The sequence below is a fragment of the Carex rostrata genome, chromosome 9 (assembly GCF_964058835.1).
Source record: "Carex rostrata chromosome 9, lpCarRost1.2, whole genome shotgun sequence".
In the NCBI taxonomy this organism is placed as follows: domain Eukaryota; kingdom Viridiplantae; phylum Streptophyta; class Magnoliopsida; order Poales; family Cyperaceae; genus Carex; species Carex rostrata.
The window spans coordinates 6,525,391-6,544,947 of record NC_135926.1 but is presented as its reverse complement, the minus strand read 5'-3'; the positions used below and the strand labels follow the sequence as shown (position 1 = coordinate 6,544,947).

At 35.4% G+C, this 19,557-nt stretch overlaps 2 protein-coding genes and 1 non-coding gene across 10 annotated transcripts; all 3 read left to right on the top strand.

Moving 5' to 3' along the window:
- The first annotated feature begins 398 nt into the window (after window positions 1-398).
- On the top strand, window positions 399-4,427 carry KCS10 (3-ketoacyl-CoA synthase 10). The gene is made up of 3 exons (XM_078307979.1): window positions 399-920; window positions 2,649-3,277; window positions 3,598-4,427. The coding sequence occupies exons 1-3, from the start codon at window positions 510-512 to the stop codon at window positions 4,163-4,165; spliced, it is 1,608 nt and encodes a 535-aa protein (XP_078164105.1). The 5' UTR covers window positions 399-509; the 3' UTR covers window positions 4,166-4,427.
- Window positions 4,428-7,287: 2,860 nt separating this feature from the next.
- On the top strand, window positions 7,288-7,376 carry LOC144560047 (small nucleolar RNA R64/Z200 family). The gene has a single exon (XR_013513311.1). It is a non-coding gene; the product is annotated as a small nucleolar RNA R64/Z200 family (small nucleolar RNA).
- Window positions 7,377-13,723: 6,347 nt separating this feature from the next.
- LOC144559050 (protein FAR1-RELATED SEQUENCE 5-like) lies at window positions 13,724-18,095 on the top strand. Of its 8 annotated transcripts, none has more exons than XM_078307972.1 (7): window positions 13,724-14,070; window positions 14,208-14,300; window positions 14,645-14,747; window positions 15,495-15,616; window positions 15,737-17,474; window positions 17,699-17,761; window positions 17,887-18,095. In XM_078307972.1, the coding sequence occupies exons 2-7, from the start codon at window positions 14,227-14,229 to the stop codon at window positions 17,974-17,976; spliced, it is 2,190 nt and encodes a 729-aa protein (XP_078164098.1). In that variant the 5' UTR covers window positions 13,724-14,070; window positions 14,208-14,226; the 3' UTR covers window positions 17,977-18,095. The 8 variants fall into 8 exon arrangements, with proteins under 8 accessions (XP_078164098.1, XP_078164099.1, XP_078164097.1 ...); XM_078307973.1 differs by having other exon boundaries at window positions 13,724-14,083; XM_078307971.1 differs by having other exon boundaries at window positions 13,724-14,088.
- Window positions 18,096-19,557: the final 1,462 nt, after the last annotated feature.

Sequence of the window (19,557 nt, the reverse complement as noted above, 5' to 3'; positions counted from 1 at the left end):
ATTAGTGTTATATAGATTGAATTGAAATGACACTGATGTTATACTAGCCAAACTCAATATTAATGGCTAGAGGGACGAAGCTCTAAATATTAAATTCTTTGGCCTCCTGACCCTCTCCCAACTACACAACCTTTTAGTTGGGTGCTACTATTAAATGCCACCACATTAGCCATCCCAGATTATTTGGTAGACTAAAGATATAATTAAATGTCTGTCAGCTCAGCAATGAAATACAATTTATGAGATTATGGGCCCACTTGCTAAAAAAAACTATGATAGATTTCATGGTGCACTGTATTTTTGAATACTTGGTGTGAACATCTAGGAAGTGTACTGAGAAAGCCAGAAAGGTTTATTACTATATGAAAGCTCACATAATAAATTCTGAACTTTGTGCAACCAACATTCAATCTCCTTGAACGAATACTTTCTATAAAACCCTCATATCTCCTTGAACCAAACCCTACCACAATCTCAAATACCCACACTTACCATTCTTCTTTTGAGCAATGGCAAAAGAACATGCTCTCTTATCAACCGAAATAGTAAACAGGGGTGTTGAATCCTCTGGTCCCGATGCTGGATCACCGACCTTCTCTGTTCGGGTCCGCCGCCGCCTCCCTGATTTCCTACAATCAGTAAACCTTAAGTATGTAAAACTAGGTTACCACTACATGATAAGCCATGGGGTATACCTCATGACTCTTCCGGTACTTATAGTGATATTTGGTGCCGAAATCGGGAGTTTGAGTAAGGAGCAATTGTGGCAAAAAGTGTGGGAAGAAGCAAGCTATGATTTAGCAACGGTTTCGGCTTTCTTTGCAGTTTTAGTATTTACAATCTCGTTGTATATCACATCACGGCCACGCCCAGTGTATCTAATTGATTTTGCATGTTATCTTCCTCCAGAGGAGAATAAGGTATGCATTACACCTTTTTAATGACAGATTTAGTTTGCATTGAGATCTCGTTCAAAGGCATGCGTATCAGATTTATATGTACTAGCTAGATGCATGTCAAATTTTAGATTTCTAGCAAAGCCAACATCTGTTTTAGTGTAAATGTTCTATACTTCTATTTACTAAGGATTTAGCATTAATTATAGAAATCCTTTGGTAGTATCTTATTATCTTGTTTTGATCATGATTCATGACTGAATATGTCGTACAGTATTGTGCAATATAGTTGAGAGAATAGAGGACAGTAAATTCTTTCTTATCATGTTAATGGAATGACAAAAGATCTATAACTCGTGAAGGTTCGAAATATTGGTTTCTCATGGGTATTTATATATGTCTGTGCAATCTCTGTCAGGGTATTGAATTTATCATGTGAAAATGATGAAATACAATTTTACTAAAAAACAATTAAACTGGGTTTATTATTAGGTCGGTGAATTTTGTGGTTTTTGCCAAAGCTCAAAAATTCTGTCTAATATATTGAAATTTAAAGAAACTGATTAGGTACTTTTAAGCACGCTAGCTATTCATCCAGAGTTTATGCACAGAAATTAAATAGGTTAAAATATTTCTATTTAAACGGCACAGACAAATCATTATTTAGCCTGAATCGTCCGATTAATTTCAATAGATAACATAAATTTTTGTTATACTTGCGCGTAGATTTTTAGCTAAACAACAGCAATTTGATAGATAATTAATGATCTCTTTAATTGGTGCGTAAAATTATTTTTTTCACTTCCAAAATTCCTATTTATTGATTTATTTAGTCAATAGACTTCATCATTTTCAATAAAAAAAAGTGAATTATTTATTTTTAATGTGTGAACAAGTCATAGTGCAAACAAGATATATATATATATATTTTTAATGAGTATAATGTGCGAACCATAATAAATGAATCAGAAAATGAACGTATATATATATTCATCGGATGTTATTATGTACCAAGTGGTTCATCAGTGCATGGTCTGCTAGAAACAGTTATGTACCAATTTGAAGAAATTATTGGTCTAGGCCTAAAAAAAAAGGGAAAAATATATTTTTGTTGGTTAATCCAGTAGGGTTAATATATATATAATGATTTTATTTACAGATTGCAGCATTGTTTCAATCTGATCCTTCATAAATAACATGTTGCTGTGGTAGTTGTGGTACTTAATGAGTGCTATAAATGAACCAACTACTATACGTACTCATAAATCCTGAAAAGGACATTTCAATATATATGCACCCAAACATAGCAGTTCAAATTTGTTGGGCGTTGTTAGTTACTGCCTCTTAGCAATATATGGTTGTCTCCCACTAGTGGGTGGCAATGCAACATTAATTGCACCTCTAAGATTATCTTCTTCTTCTTCTTTTTTCCTTTTTCTCTTCTGAAAAATGTTTGGTATATATATGATTTAATTTGTATTATTACGTACCGGTACAGTTGTTCTGTCGGTGACAGGTTTTTATTGACTGCTGTGGTTCCGAATATTTGACCGATTAATTTTCTCTAACAAGAAATACAAACATATTCATGGAATTGGTGCACGGGTTCATAATTAATATATTAACTGTACTCAATAATGTTTTTCATTACTAGAATTTGATATTGTTTTTACTATACTATCTTTACTTGAAAAAAGAAATATACTTCCTAACAGGACATTTTAATTCAAATTTCTTCACTTAAATAAATAGGTTTCCAAAGAGGAGTTTATCACACTTGCACGAAAATCTGGCAAGTTTGATGAAGCCAGCTTGGCATTCCAATCTCGCATTCTCCAGTCGTCAGGCGTAGGCGATGAGACCTACATACCTCCATCAGTCTTCGCTCCAGGTGTCAACTGTGCTACCATGAAGGAAGGCCGTGCAGAGACCTCTGCGGCTATGTTTGCGGCACTAGATGAACTCTTTGAGAAATGCCGTGTTCGTCCTAAAGATGTTTCAGTGCTAGTGGTAAACTGCAGCCTCTTCAACCCAACCCCATCCCTATCTGCCATGATTGTCAATCACTACAAAATGAGGGGCAATATTTTGAGTTACAATTTGGGGGGAATGGGATGCAGTGCCAGCATCATAGCTATTGATTTGGCAAGGGATATGTTGCAAGCTAACCCTGGAGGCTATGCAGTGGTGGTGAGCACCGAGGCGGTTTCATTCACATGGTATACTGGGAAGAGACGGTCCATGCTTATACCCAATTGCTTCTTCAGGTCGGGGTGCTCTGCTGTTCTGCTGTCGAATCGCCGTACTGATTTTAGGAGGGCCAAGTATAGCCTGGAGCATATTGTGCGGACCCACAAAGGGGCTGATGAGAGGAGCTTTAGGTATGCTTAGTTCATTTTATTTGAGAAATCAAAAAAAGTATTTGAAGATCAAATATTAATAGTATTAACAGTAACAGCATATATTTAAGTTTAGCGGTCAAATAATTTTGATGGAATGACATATTAATGTAGTAAAAATTAAATAGCTTGTAGAATGATCACACAGACAAACCTAATAGAATAGAATAAGACTATTAATTGGGTAATTAATTTGAGCACTTCAAATTATCAAATTAATTTATCTCAAAAAAAAAATTATCAAATTAATTTTACAGAGAAAAATATCAACCTTGAACAAATAATCAAATATCTGTACATAGGTCTGTGTACCAAGAGGAGGACGACGAAAGGATCAAGGGTCTCTCAATCAGCCGGGACCTCCTAGAAGTTGGCGGTCATGCTCTGAAAGCAAACATCACCACTCTAGGCCCACTTGTTCTCCCCTTCTCCGAGCAAATCCTCTTCTTCGCGGCTCTGCTCTACCGCCACCTCTTCCCTACCAAGCAATCGGCAGCAACTCCCTCAGCCTCTACCAATGCACCGTACATCCCTGATTACAAGCGCGCATTTGAGCACTTCTGCATGCACGCTGCGAGCCGTGAGGTCCTAGACCATCTGCAGCAAAACCTTGACTTGACTGATGCAAATCTCGAGGCATCCCATGCAGTGCTTCACCGCTTCGGTAATACTTCGAGTTCGAGCATTTGGTATGAGCTAGCATACCTGGAGTCCAAGGGTAAGGTTCGTGCAGGTGATCGGGTCTGGCAACTGGCATTTGGATCTGGCTTCAAGTGTAACAGTGCGGTTTGGCGTGCTGTAAGGCGTGTCCGGAAGCCCACCAAGAGCCCGTGGCTCGGCTCTATCGACCGCTATCCAGTTGGGAATTGAGATGGAGAGGAAAGAGTGTTCTGGGTGCATGTTGTTGTGATCTTAGCTGTTGCTATTTTTTTTTTTTGTTGTTGTTGTTTTATTGTCGTAATTCAAGCGTGGTACGTAGTAGAAACAAGTTCAACAAATGAAGGTTGAAACTTATAATGGGGTATGGAATTCTGGAGACCGTTAGATTGCTTCTATTATGTGATATGTGTGTGTCAAATGTTGTCTAGCTTTTGGAGATTGAATATTATTTAATTTGTCAATGTTACTATCAGTACTATCGTTTGTTGTTCAGGGTTAACAAGTGCAATTAAAATTTATACAATCAAACAACTCAAAGAAAAAATAATATAGATGTATTATTTCGCCTCTGTTCAAGAATCAAGATGACAAAATTATGGACTTATGGTCGCTAGTTTCATATTCGGCAGTATTAAAAAGTGAAAGCTATGTAGCAGTGTAGCACAGATACGGATGTTTAACTTTGTTTTCAATGATTTTCTCGTATTTGATTCACTACACAGTATTCTATAGAATAGTAACGACAAAATATCCTACAGTGGTACTGTTCAAGCCTTCAAGGCAGCTGCTCACACGACATGACATGGCCACGTTCGTTTTCTTTTAATTTTCTATAACCTTGCTTCTGTAATCTGTACGTAGGAACCCATTTAAAATTAAACTATTTTTGTTTTTGTTTGAAAAACTAGCATTTAACGATGCGCCTCTTATAACCAAACAGAGGTATCGGTCTATCGGATCCATTTGAATTATTCTCTTTTGTTTATTTATTGCACCTCCTTTTGTGTTTAAAAACTCCTCGATTTGACTCGGTACCTTTTGCGTTAAAAATTTAAATAATTTAAAATTTAAAACTTAAATGTCAAAATAAAATCGTTAGATGTAATAAATGTTATTTTTTTTTTTCATAAAAAATTATCACATTTTGATTTTGGTTTTATGTCAATCAATAAATCAAAAAATCAACGTTTAGAAATTATCCACATTAGTATACATTTTTACAAACTCAAGATGATAACTAAAACAAAATTGAAATGTCATAATTTTTTACACGTGCATAGATAAAATGATTTAGTTCATATCCAACAGTTTTATTTTGAATTTTAAGATTTAATTTTGAGTTATTAAAGTTTTTAAAAATGGAGACACGATGGAGGCACAAAAAATGGAGGCACAAAAAATGGAGGCATTTGAACCCTCTTCTATGATAACATATCCATTTGATAAGAGAAATTTTATTGTTAAGTTACATCTCATGTTTCAAAATGATAATCAAGAATATAAAATGATTACTCACGGTTTCTAAGGCTTAGCTCGAGAAGAGGCTATGCGGATGAAGGAGAAGGAAAAGGAGAAATCACTGTGCAGAGGGGAGATCCCATCAGTCCGTTCAGTCAGACGTGCTTCAGAAAGGGAGAATGAGAGAGGAAATAGAGAAGAACAATTACTGTGTAGAGGGGAGTATCACGTAGATTTTTAGTAAAAGTTTTTCCTCTCAAATCGGAATGTAAGATTACTGTACAAAAATGAGATACGGTTCGTACAAGATGAACGGTTCGGCTCTATAAGATTTGAGTGAGTCTCCAAACTTTTAACCTTTCAAAAAAGTTTTTCTTATTTCTCTTCTTCCAATGCCGCTACAAGAGTTTTTTAACTTTTAACCTTTCTGTACTGGTGTGCCGTGTGCAGCAACTTTTAAACTTTTAGTCTTTCATGAACTATATATTTAGAGAAAGGTGTAGGTCCGATGTCCATCGGACCTAGTTTGATTATGATGGATAGATATACCGTCTAATTTGTTTCAGAATTTGTGCGCACGAATATTAAAGCAGACATGAAAGTTATGGCACGAATTCTAAAGCCAATCCGACGGTGAGTGAATCCGTTGGAACCAAAATAGGTCCAATGCCCATCGGACCTACTCTGTTTCCATATATTTAACAACATTTAGGATGGATACTGTTGCACGTACGGCTGCAAATGAATCGAACCGAATCGAATTTACTTTAGTTTGAGTTTGACTTGAATTAATTTCGAACTAAGTTTAGTTTGAATTAATTTCAAATCGAATTTTTTACGAACTCAATTTTGAATCTTTTACGAATTTTTTTATGACAATGAAGAGTGGTCATAATCTCTGTAAACGAGAGGTGAAAGTTGTTAGGGTTTTAGAACTGAGAGCGAAGGTTATGACTTACGAATTATGACTTATAATTGGGCAGCCTTATATTTTAACTTTTAAGTCATCAGCGAAAATCAACGGTTCACGTTACTTTGAGATTTGAACTAAAATAGTTCGCGAACTTATGTCGAACGAACCAGGTCCAGTTTGAATTTGGTTAATTTCAAACTATTTCGAATCAAATTTTTTACGAACTTTTTCAATCAAATTCGAATCGAATCATGAACTACGAATTTTTTGTGGAGCCCTACTTCCACGGTTCATAAATTGAGAAAAAAAAAAAAAAATAGAAACGCTAACAAAAGTGGTAGAATAGAAGTTATTCAAACTATGCAAATTTACGAAGGGATTCACAGATATAATCTAAAATTTAGAATGTCAAACTTTTATGTTTTCTGCATGACAGACTAACATTCATATAGCCGAAAATATACAAATTTTATGCTTTTATGCTTTCTGTATATACAAATTTCATTGTCAAGTTACATCTCATGTTCCACGTTCACATCTTTTTTTCTACTTTATTGTTGCATTTTCATTTAATTGTTAACAACATGTCATATAGATGAAAATATTTGTTTTGCCACTGTATTGATAAGCTTGAGCGTGGTATTTTTTTATTTTTTAATTTTTTAAAGTTAGCAGTAAAGTTTGCCACCGATAAAAAAAAAAAATGATTTACAAAAGTGCCAAAAAAGTAAAACTCCGCAACCCAGATCGTATCCCTGCTATCTAACTAGCGGAGATTGCCGAGCGTGGTACGTTATTTTGAGATATATGTATTCATAGTAAATATTATTTTGGACTTTTGAATTATGAATTATGACTATTTGGTTCAACCAAAATTTATTTTGGACTTTCATTGACAAATGAAAATTTTGATTTAATTATTTTTGTTTTCACGTGATATTTTTCTATATTTTTTTTAGATGAATCACTATGATGACTTATGACAAACTTTACATGTCAAACTTAAGAGATACTACGATATCAATGAGATTATATCTATATTTCTGAATCAAATCTTTCTCAATCAATTTACTAGTGCTCTACGTATAGTATAGATATGACTATTTTTCAAGAACTTTTTTGTTTTATAAAATGTTCTATAAATTCTTATTTAGTCTTATTAGTGTTGAGCTAATAATATTCAGCTTTAAATTATGTAATTTACATTATTTGAATTATTAATAAATAATGTAAATGCATGTGTATATGTTGTAGAGACTTTTCGAACAAATTTTTTTTGTATGAGTATGAAATCAAATTTTGTGTAATTGTTTGTAATTAAAAATTGTTATGTTTACCCAAGATGCAATAACTTGTTTACATGTCAAATTCTAATTAAAATCTTAAACCTATATTCATCATCGTTTCTATTGGTCAATATTTAATTAGTAAGAAATCTATGTAAAGCATTCAATTCTAACTTATTGGTGAAAGAATAACCAGGTATCAAAATTCTATGATCAATAAGACTAAAATCAGAGCACGCATCAATTTGAAAACAATTGAAATTCTCAAAATTTAACAACCACAACAACATCTTATCAAACACTCGGGTGTGAATAAATTGTTATTCAAATATTACCACTTTAGGCTTCTCCTTGCAATTTCTTTTCTTTTATATGCATTAGCTCAAAAGAAATTAAAACATAATTAATACAAATCTAAAAAAAAAGATAGTTATTGAGTTTTATAAGAAGCAAGACTGCAAGAGGCTAGATTTAAAAAAATAGATAAACAAGAGTAGGGGAGGGAAATAAAGGCCTCAAACTAGGGGTGTAAACGGTATGATACGGATCGGATAGTGGTCTTACCGTATCCGTATTCATTATAATTTTTTGGATACGGATACGGATATTTTTCATAATTAGCTTGTTGGTAACAAAATATCTATTATATTATTAAAATATTAGCCACTAATTATGTCATAGTGTTATATTGTTCATCAAAATATATATAAATATATATCTATATGCAATTTAATAAATTATTGATATAATATACAATTTTAATAAATCAATTTAAGAACATATAACACATTTATTGTGATTTAAAAGTGTAAATGGTCGAATACGGATAGTTAAAAGTCTTACCATATCATTATCCGTTATAATTTTTCGGATACATATACGGATATGGATAGTCTCGGATGCGAATACAAATCGAATAATTTAGGTGATTTTTCAGATTCGGATTCAGATGAAATCGGATAATATCCGATCTGTTTACACCCCTACCTTAAACTCTCATAATTTTAGAAGATAATATTTTGTTTAAAGCAGTGTTATCAGAACCGGACCGGACGGCCGGTTTAACCGAAAAAAATTGAAACTGGTCACCTGTCCAGTTTGGTTCTGTTTAAAGACCGCCTAAGCAGCTGACTCGGTTAAAATCCATTTAACCGGCTGGGTTTTCATTAAACCGCCTAAAAAAACCGAAGTTTAAATCCTGTTCAATACATATTTCATAAAATCGCGATTCTCTCTGGGATCTTAAAAATTTCTTCCTTTTTCTTGTGATTTTCTCTGGGGTCTTAGAATTTTCTTCCTTTTTCTCAAATCTACTAGATGAAAAGAACCTGAAAATTGGATCTCCTTCCTCCTAGGACCTCCCAATTCTCAATTTGGCCGTGTTCTTCAATATCGCTGATTTATTTATGTGTATTTCGCGGTGGCACAAGTAGCTTGAAAGTTGAAACGAAATCGCAAAACAAGTTGTCTACATCCATTACTGTAAGTAATCTTATTTAATTAATAAATTAAAATCTATAAAATACGTAAAATGGTTGAACTTTTTTAGTAAACTTTATTGAATTTATGCATGCATTTTAAGTGTTTGATGAAATGCTCAAATGAAAATAGAATTTTAGATTGGTTGCTCAGGCTACTGTATTAGCCGGCACTTTAGGTTACTTGGCACTAGAGTGCTTTACTACTGGTAAAGCTAGTAAAGAATCTCATGTGTATAGTTTTGGTGTTGTTGCACTAGAAATCACCTATGGTAGGAGGCCAGTAGAGTCCAAAGAAGAAAAAAACAAGGTCAGGTTGATCCCATGGGTAAGGAAATTATACGGGAAAAACACAATTCTTGAAGCAGTGACAAGATATTATAATTAGATGGAAAGTATGATGAACAATCAGTTTAATAAAGCACAATTCTTGCAACTTGTTTGGTTGTAAATGAACAATCAGTCATATCTTTTTTGGCAAATAAACTGTGAAGAGACCAAAGTTTAAAAATATCAGTTAGTTCCTATATACTTTGTTCTGATCTAGATACCCCTCATGTATATTGCTAGTTCTTGTTCATTCATATTCAAATTTAGTGAGAAAATAATACCTATCCTTCTCTTCTTTCTATGTCTTATTCAGCTATAGTAGAATAGTGCAAGAGAAGGGATCCAGTAGAACTATTGGTAAGAGAGTGGTATGCATTATATTATGATATTTTATAGGCTACATTAATTCTGATATTTTATGACCAACATCCTCATGATTGCCCTTTGCTGTCATACTTTGATGAACAGGGACAGTCCACTCAACACCAATGCTGGGTTGACGGCTCGTTTGATATGCATGATAAGGGGGGTGCTGCATGCATCTTTCATCTCAATGGCGAAAAAATCACATATGAAATGAGGTCAAGTGATGACGCTGTCTCGCCTTTTCATATGGAAACCACTGCCTTGTTACTGGCAATCGAAAGGGCAGTCCAAATGCAAGTTGAGACTTGTGTTTTCTACTCGGACTCGTTGTTACTGGTAAAGTTTCTTAATTAGAAAGAGTGTAAGGAAAGACTGCAAACTGCCGACTAGCGCTCGTATGCCGAATTGGTACGCATCTGCAACATTGTTAGAGTTCGCAAAGGATATCAAATCTGCTATGTGCCGAGAGAGGAAAATGAAAAGGCTCACTATCTGGCCAATGTGGCGCGAACTGAGCAATTTTTGTATATGGGTTTCACTTATCCTCTCTTCTTAAGCAGGAACTAAAATGCTGCCTTGCTACTAATAGGATGGGCGTGTTTGGTTTAGTATTGGTACTGGTACCTTTTTGGTTTAGCTACTGGTAGGATAGGGGTTCTTAATTTGACTACTGGTGTGGCACTAGATTGCTACTGGTACCAATTACTTTGTAGGATTAGTGTAAGGCAGCTTTGTAATTGAATGTTTGATGAATGAAATGCCCAAGGGCCATTTACAGCTAAAAAAAATTCTGATATTTTATATGTTATATTGGTGGGAGTATAAAAGAGCATTGTAAAAATTGCAGGTCAGATGTATTAAATTATTTATGTCTCACATGAATATTTTGGTTTTGTATCAGTATTTCTAAACGAGAGAATTTGAGTGTTTTAGCATTTTAAATTTGTTGTTGGTTGATTTTCTTAGCTATTAGAAATATTAAACTTTTATTTTGTGTTATGAGGCCACTTCAAACTTGTGAGGCTACTTGCGACATATTATATGCTAACTGTCAAGTATATCAGATAATCAGAATATTGAACTTCTATTATGTTGTTGGTTTTCTATTTTTTTTTCTTGACATATTTATTTTTGTTAGAATTTGTTAGAATTGCATGTTTTATTTAACCACATATGTACTCTTATTCCTTGTTAGAAGATATAAAATTATATAATTAGTTTGGCACTCAGATAATAATATTTTAAAAAACCAGTAATTAAACCGGTTGAACCATCGGTCTGACCAATAAACCATTGAACCGAAGCTTTAGCAGTTCAATGTTCGGTTCGGTTCTAATAACATTGGTTTAAAGCAAGCTTCTAAATAGCGTTTATAGCGGTGTAGCGGGGAGACAAAAAAAAAAAGCTTTAGCGAATAGCGGAGCTATAGCGAAAGCTATTATAAATAGCGTTTTTTTATTTCAAAAATTATATTTTATATTTCTACTAATAGTAAAAAGAGTGATGCTTCTATGGACATAAGGGCCTATTTGTAAAATGAATATATTTTTATTTTCAAAGTTCAAACAGCCGATCCGAACCGTTCATCTTGTTCTCCATATTAATATATCTTTGGAGACCAAATTTTACATTTTTCTGAATTTATTTACTATTTATTAAGATGGGTATAAAAAATATCAAATTCAGACCATTGAATTTTGTACCCATCTTAATAAATAATAAAAAAAATCAGAAAAATGTAAAATTTGGTCTCCAAGCACATATTAATATGGAGAACAAGATGAACGGTTCGGATCGACTGTTTGAACTTTAAAAATAAAAATATGTTCATTTTACAAATAGGTCCTTATGTCCATAGAAGGCTTTGCCTAGTAAAAATGTCTCATCAAGAAAACAAATATCAAATTAATTAAGAAGTTCTAATATTATTCATATTAAACCAATACAAAGTTCAAATTGTCATTCAAAATATCCCTAATTCAAAAACTATCAATATATTTTATATTCAAAATATACCACTACCGTATATTAATGCATGATACAAAATTTAATTGATATAGCGGTATAGCCCGCACATGTTCCATTGTATTGATATAGCTTAATAAAGTAAAAAAAAAAACCAATCTAGATATTAATGCCCGTTAAAATTGCAAAATCATGTTTTCAGAAAAAAAAAATTGTAAAATCATAACCCATGTAGCATAGCGGACCGCTATTGCCGCTATTACCGCTACGCGCTATAGCGGTCGTAGCTTGATTAGCGCAATTTTAGCCCGTAGCTTAGCTTTCTGGGTCCAAAACCGCTATAGCGGCGCTATAGCTTCGCTATAGCGGCGCTATAGCTTCGCTATAGCTAGTTATTTAGAAGCTTGGTTTAAAGTATTTGAAAGGTAGAACAATTTATAAAATTTCTTTTCGGAAAACTCGCTCATCATTAATATTCTATTGTACATCAAAATTTTACCATTTTACACGCAACCTATCAATCGCGTAAATATTTTGACTTTATGCAGCGCACAAATTATATGTAAATTGTAACCCTATTTTGATTATATAGTTCGTGCGCTGTACGAAGTTAAAACTGCTCAGTTAAAATCTTCTTAACCACCACCCCCCAAGTCCCAACCGAGTGCGAACCTCTGAGATACCTCATATTTTGCGTGACCAACGTGTCCGGTGCCTATTGGGGGTAGCGCAGGGGGCCAGTATTATTTAAGCTTTGAGATTCGTGCCGAACGTATTTGAACGGTTAAGATTTTCCAAAAATGTCACGCAAATATGAGATACTCAGAGAATGCGAGATCCTCCCAATCTGGTTATGAATGTGGATCGCGTATCGTTCCAGGTACCTGACTTAACACAATTTAAATGGACGGTTCAGATTTTATTTCAGCCGGTGGGTGATCGGATTGCAGTAGGGCTAGTATTATTTGTGCTTTGAGATGCGTGCCAAGCCATTTTTGGACCGTCCGATTCAATTCTACTCAGTCAGGTAACCTGAGGGGATACGAATTCGAATGTAAGCCCGAACCGAGTCCAGAGATGAAAGATATCTCCAGTTTCACAGAAATGGAAAGATCCGATTTTGTGTGATTTGCTGTCCAGGTTCTCAGCTGAGGATATAACTCTGCTGCTTTTCCGATCCTAATCATTCAAAATTTTCTATTCACGTATCTCTATAAATTTTTTTTTTTATGCACAAATCTCAACAAATTTGAATGGTTGAGATCCGAAAAGCAGAATAAGAAAAGCAGCAGACATTCCCTCAGCTGATCTTCTATCCCCGCACCCAGCAACACTGTTGAGCTCAGTTCTATTTCCAAAAGACCAAAACCCTATTTCTATCGGAACAAATTAGAATAAGAAATTCAGTTCATTTCATAGAAAAGAAAAGAAAATACATGGTTGTGAATTGAATTTTGTTGATCGAAACTACGAAGGAAGAGAATTCAATTCGTATTGAACAATGAAGAAAAAGCCTTAAGGTTAACTTAATTTACGACAGATGCCATTGGAATTGATCGTAAATAACAAAAGAGAATCTGTCTGCGAGACTGCGACAAGTAAGCAAATCACACAAAAAGAAACATAAATAAAGCATGGAGAAAAGTGACGAAGTAGAGAAGAACGAAGAAAGCACGGAGAAAAGCGACGAAGAAGCAGAGAGGCACGGAGAAACACACTTCATTTGAGAGAGTAGCACGAAAGCACGGAGAACGCAGAAGACAAGGTTATTTTTGTCTTTTTTGTTTCTGTAAACGAATTCTCACCAAATCTCACCTATTTTCACGTGATTTCCCAGCATCAATTCAAGCTGTTCAAATCGCGTCGAATCAAATCGTTTCTTCTTCGTACCTGTCTTCTGATCACGGTAATTCGTGAAAACGAGAATTCTTCTCTCGTTTTGGAGAGGTAGAGTCGGTTCCGATCACAGGGTTAATCTTTAGGGTTTTCTCTTACTAACTAAATCCCGGTTTTCTACAATTCATTCCCCACCGAAACGACCAATTCGGTTGTCCAAGGTTTAACGAAAACATACTCGCTGCCGCTAAATATATATTCCGGTCATCAATCAATCCCATCCACCTCTGAAGCATCGGTAAATTAGCTGAAGAATCAGTCACATACTAGAAGATTCGGCGTAACTGGGACAGTGAGTTGGAGGAATCAGCCAGCGGTTCATCCCCGCCCCGAAATAAGCGCTTTTTCGCCCAAAACGCTTTTGCCTAGTCGATATGGAATAATCGCCTGACAACATTGAGTTATTGCTTCCTATGATAGAAGGTCATAATTTTCAGTAAGGTACTTCACGTCTTCACAAACAAAACAATACAGTACAATACAATTGGGGGATTGAGGGGATTGGCCCCAGTTGCCAGTCAAATTTCTTGATTGAAAATCTGTTCACCACTTAATTCCAGATTTCTGTAGAAGATTGAGATGCAATTCGAGCAAGAACAGGAACTTGAGATACAGCATAACAATGGAAATGACGTATTTGATGAACCTCCCAGGTGCAAAGAAATTCTTCCAGCACATAGACATAGTAATATAATATTAAAATGCAGTTGGAGTTTTTCTGTACTGTTATAAAATTATTAGGATATGCTCATTTTGGCTAAACCAAAGGTTGGGTACCTGTAAACAAAAGCTTCGGGTATGCTCTAGATGCATAAATTATTTGAGCTTAGTTATTAAAATAATGATGTTTACCTCTGAAAGTGGCATTTGCTAAGCTGCTAGAACTAGAATAACCTATTTTTTGGTTACACCATCCATGGATGGATCCTGTAAATTACTTCCTACATTGAATAAGAATGATCATTGTTTAACAAGTGACATATCATTGTCTATGTAGATGTCTACGATGTGGCATCAGTGCAAATGCGACACCTCACATGCGGCGGGGCCCAGAGGGGCCTAGAACCTTGTGCAATGCTTGCGGAATTGCATGGGCAAAGGTAAAATACATACTTCTCTTCCTTAATCTGTGTTTTATTATGAATAATGCATGAAAATGCATTTATGTTTAGAATGGACATTTGTTTCATGTATTATTAATTTACTTCTTCTTTCTCCCTGTATTTTACAGCAGTTGCATTGTTATGTGCTAAGGTAATCCATATATCTAAACCCTTTTAAAGTTTGTCGTATGACAATTTTACTGTATTTTATTTTGAAGATTGTTTATGATATCTGAGTCATTCTGATTTTGTTTTGTGCTATCTATGTTTCTTCTCCTTATATTGTTTTATTCTACTTAAATTCATAACTACATGAGTAGAGTGATGGTTGCTAAATTTATAATTGTTAAGACTGGCACCTTTAGAATGTCTTAGTTTACCTATTCACATCAACAGAAAGATGTTTGGGCTTAAATATTTGGGATTAAAGCCTGGTTATGTCTGTAGTACAAAAGAATAGGTTTCAAAGAATTTTTTTTGTTCTAGTTTTCCTAACTCAAAAAGACACTAAAAGACGGAATTGGGCATAAGATATCAGTCCTTTTTTATAGGGTCAATTTTGTATATCAGCTAGTCATTGCTGATTTTCTTCTCTGTTAATCCAACGGCTAGTACTTTGTTTGTGTACACTGTGAAGTCAGTGTTCAAAGGCTACACCAATAAATATTTGTGTGCAAGGGCTAGTACTTTATTTCTACCTTTTATGTGTAAAACATATTAACTATGTTTGCTTTATTTTGTCAGGGAAAAATGAGGAAAGTAATAGACGCTGATGCCCCATTAGACGAAGCAGCAGTAGCTCAGATGGTACCTGAAGTCGGCATGGAATTTGAATCTGAAGAAAAGGCATACGAATATTACAATAGGTAAACTTCTTTTCTGTTTAAGTTCTTCTGAAACTTATTCAAGGTATTGTTGATGTATCTTAAATATCTTTACAGCTATCAATTCCACATTTAATTTGTACTGTCCTAGATATGTTGCAGGTATGCAGGTCAGGTTGGTTTCAGTGTCCGCAAAAGCTCATCAGACAAATCATCAGAAAATATTACCAGATCAAGAACCTTTGTTTGCTCAAGAGAAGGTTTCCGAAAGGAGAAAAAGGGAAAGGAAGTCAAGAAGCCCCGACCTGAGACCCGAATCGGCTGCCTGGCACGCATGACCATTAAGATCACGCCAAGTGGTACCTACCGTGTTACTGAGTTCCTCCCCGACCACAACCACCAACCAGCTCCACCTTCAACCACTCACATGCTGAGGTCTCAGAGAATTCTTACCGAGCTCCAGACTTCTGATGTAGACAATTCTGACGATGCAGCCCCCCCAGCTAAATCAACCAGTACTGCTGGTCTAAGAAACATAAATTTCCTCCCAACTGACTACAACAACACACTTAGGTCAAAGCGAATGAAACCCATGCATACTGGTGATGCAGGGTCCACACTGAAGTACCTCCAGAGTATGCAAATGCAAAACTCCAACTTTTTCTATGCTATCCAAGTAGATGAAGACGACAAGTTAACCAACTTCTTTTGGGCTGACTTGAAATCAAGAGAAGATTACAGTTATTTTGGCGATGTGCTTTGTTTTGACACGAGTTATAAAATAAATTCATATGGCCGACCATTGGCTCTTTTTACAGGCGTGAACCACCACAAACAAACTATTTTATTGGGGGCAGCTTTGATTTATGATGAATCGGTCGAGTCTTTCAAATGGTTGTTTGATACTTTTACAATTGCCATGCAGGGGAAGCATCCTGAAACAGTGTTAACTGACCATTTGTTAGCTGTAGAGAATGCCATTAGTATGACATGGCATGGGGCCCACCACCGGCTCTGTGCATGGCATGTGCATCAAAATGCAGCCAAGTACCTAAACCACATTTTTCAGGGCTCCAAAACTTTTTCGAAAGATTTTTTGAAGTGCATTTATGATTATGAGTCAGAAGAGGAGTTCATACTTGGGTGGCGTGCTCTGCTTGAAAAATACGATTTGAGGAATAATGAATGGTTGTGCAAATTATTCGAGGTGAAAGAGAGATGGGCTCCACCTTATGGCCGCCATGTGTTTACTGCTGACATAAACACCTCATTACAGTGTGAATCCTTGACAGGCATGCTAAAGAGGTATTTAAACCCTCAATTGGACCTCTTGTCTTTTTTCAAGCATTATGAGAGAGCCTTAGATGAGCACAGATATGCTGAGTTGCAAGCTGACTTTAATGCAAGTCAGAGTTTTCCCAGAATCCCACAATCCAGGTTACTACGCCAGGCGGCTGGAATTTACACGCCGGTTGTTTTTGAGATTTTTCGAAGGGAGTTTGAGATGTTTGTCGATTCTGTTTTGTATAGCTGCGGTGGGGCAGCTACCGGATTCCGGGTTGGGGTCATGGAGCAACCCGGAGAGTACTTCAAGGTTGGAGTAATGGACCGACCGGGTGAGCACTTTGTCAGGTTCGACTCCAGTGATATGTCGGTGGCATGTAGCTGCAAGAAGTTTGAGTTTATGGGTGTACAGTGTTGCCATGTGCTAAAGGTTCTTGATTTTAGGAATATAAAGGAGTTACCTAAGAGGTATTTCTTGAGAAGGTGGCGAAAGGATGTCAAATCCTATGGGGATGAGGAGGTGGTCGGCACAAGTGCACCAATAAGCATGTCAGTACCGGTAGATGTGAATCGTGAGTTGAGCCATGCAAACCATCTGTTGGATCAGATTAGCCACGTATGTTTCTTCCTTTTCCTATTGTTTAAATCTGAAAAAAAATGTGATCTTGTGGTATGGGTTCTCAGAAAAGTCTGATACTTTTCAGATGTACATGCCCTTGCAAATCAGATGCAACTTTTCCAAAATAATATTTTGGTTGTTATATACTTTTAGAAATGTCTGGTGTATGAAGGATACCCGTGAAAAACCCAATACATTAACAAAATAGCTACAAAATGCAGGATCCTACATCTTCAAACTTGCAACATCAGTCGTTTTATGGAACCCCTCAGCTAATTGGTCAGGTATACATATGAAAAGACCTCTTGCAAAATTCTTTTGTATATCTATATGAAGCATTAAAATTATGTAAGCCGGCATGCTTCCCGAATTGTTGTGTCCTGACTGTCCTTTCTATTTGTTTCTATAGGGCTATTCCATGCAAGGAATAATAAACTCGCAACAATTCATTGCTGGATCCCAGATGAATAATTGCAACGGCAATCAGAGCATGCACTGACTTGCATCCTTTTATCTTCTCTACATTCTTTTAGTGTACCATTTAGTGTACCTTTTTTTTACTTATGTATTGAATTCCCCTAGGCTTTTTGTAGGTCATCAGTTGAATTCCTCAATGTATGATAATCTTTTGCCTCGCAGTTTAGGAATTTAAAAAAAAAAAAAAAGTGCAATTTGGGCTGATATTTAGACCGGCCCATATAGAAATTATGAACGACTCTTCGATAGCTCTCTAATTGTAAGGATTATTTTTGGAAAGTCCTGAGCATATCGGGCCTCCCATTGAGATATTTACGGTCCAAAATATATTTGCCATCCCTAATTCATAAGATTATATTTCGAAGAGAGAACGGGGAGAATCCAAAACTTGAATTCTCCAATTGACATACTCGTAAATGTGATATAATCTTAAAAGAACATTCCATTGATAAGCTTTTTCATCTTTTTGGAGCGATAGTTTTGAGGGCCCACTGTATTCCAAATTTCCAAGTTCCAACTAAGAGCTGTTGTTGGAATTTCTGAAAATAGGAGTTCCCGTAACGTATTTTAATGGCCTTGCAAAGTTGCGAGTAGTCAATACTTTTTCTGCACAATGCCTGTGAACTTGGAGATTGAAAATGTCAAACAGTAACCCCTTCAGAAAAAAAAAGTATGTTTTCGAATTGTAAGAATTATTGATCATAGATCATGCTTTCCACGAAAATATAATTCAATAATTATACATACAATGATACAATTGCTCGATTATTTAAATTTATTATACTAGGATATCAAATCAAAAGCTGAACCAGCTAAAGGGCTGAAATGGTCTCACACTCTCATGCCCAAGCAGCGGACGCTCCGTCAACTCATAATCCATGGTTTTTTTTTATCGCACTCCAAGTTTTGTTTCATTATTTGTCTTTCTGATGATTTAAAAGAAATATTAATTCAGCTCAATTTAGTTGACAAATATTTTAACAAAAATGATTTAGAGAAAAATTTCATGATTGTAATAACTAAAAGAAGAGAAAGTTACATTATTGCAAAATTTTCAAAAGTTGTCACTCAATTACACGCATTATCATTTAAACCTAGAACTAGAGTTTTAAGTTGGAATCTATAAAAAAAATGTGGAAAATAAAAAGGAGAGTAGTACTACAAGGACTGTTAGATGGGAGTTTCTTATTGGACTTACCGCCTTAATGCTTTGAGTACTTTAACCAACTACCCGCACTTGTTTGTGTTGAGAGGAGAAGGAATGGCGAGTTTGAACATTATCAACTCCACTAATTTCTAATGCATTTGACAAAGGCTCTCATTCCACAAGTTAATCAAGTATGCCTGGAGAGATTTGAACTAAAATTTCTGTTTTTTCATATGTATTAATTTATGGTAGGATCCCAGGACGCGATTTGAAAGGTTAATTATCGCGTTGAATGAAATAAACTCTCTTCTCTGATCTCAATCACAAACATTAGGTCAATCCAGTTTTCATTTGTGTTTGATGTCTCATGAGCACCTTCAAATTATAGGGTACTACTAGAGAAGGAAATTAGTCACGGCGGGATCAGTCACATCGCAAAACGTTACGTCACGCCAC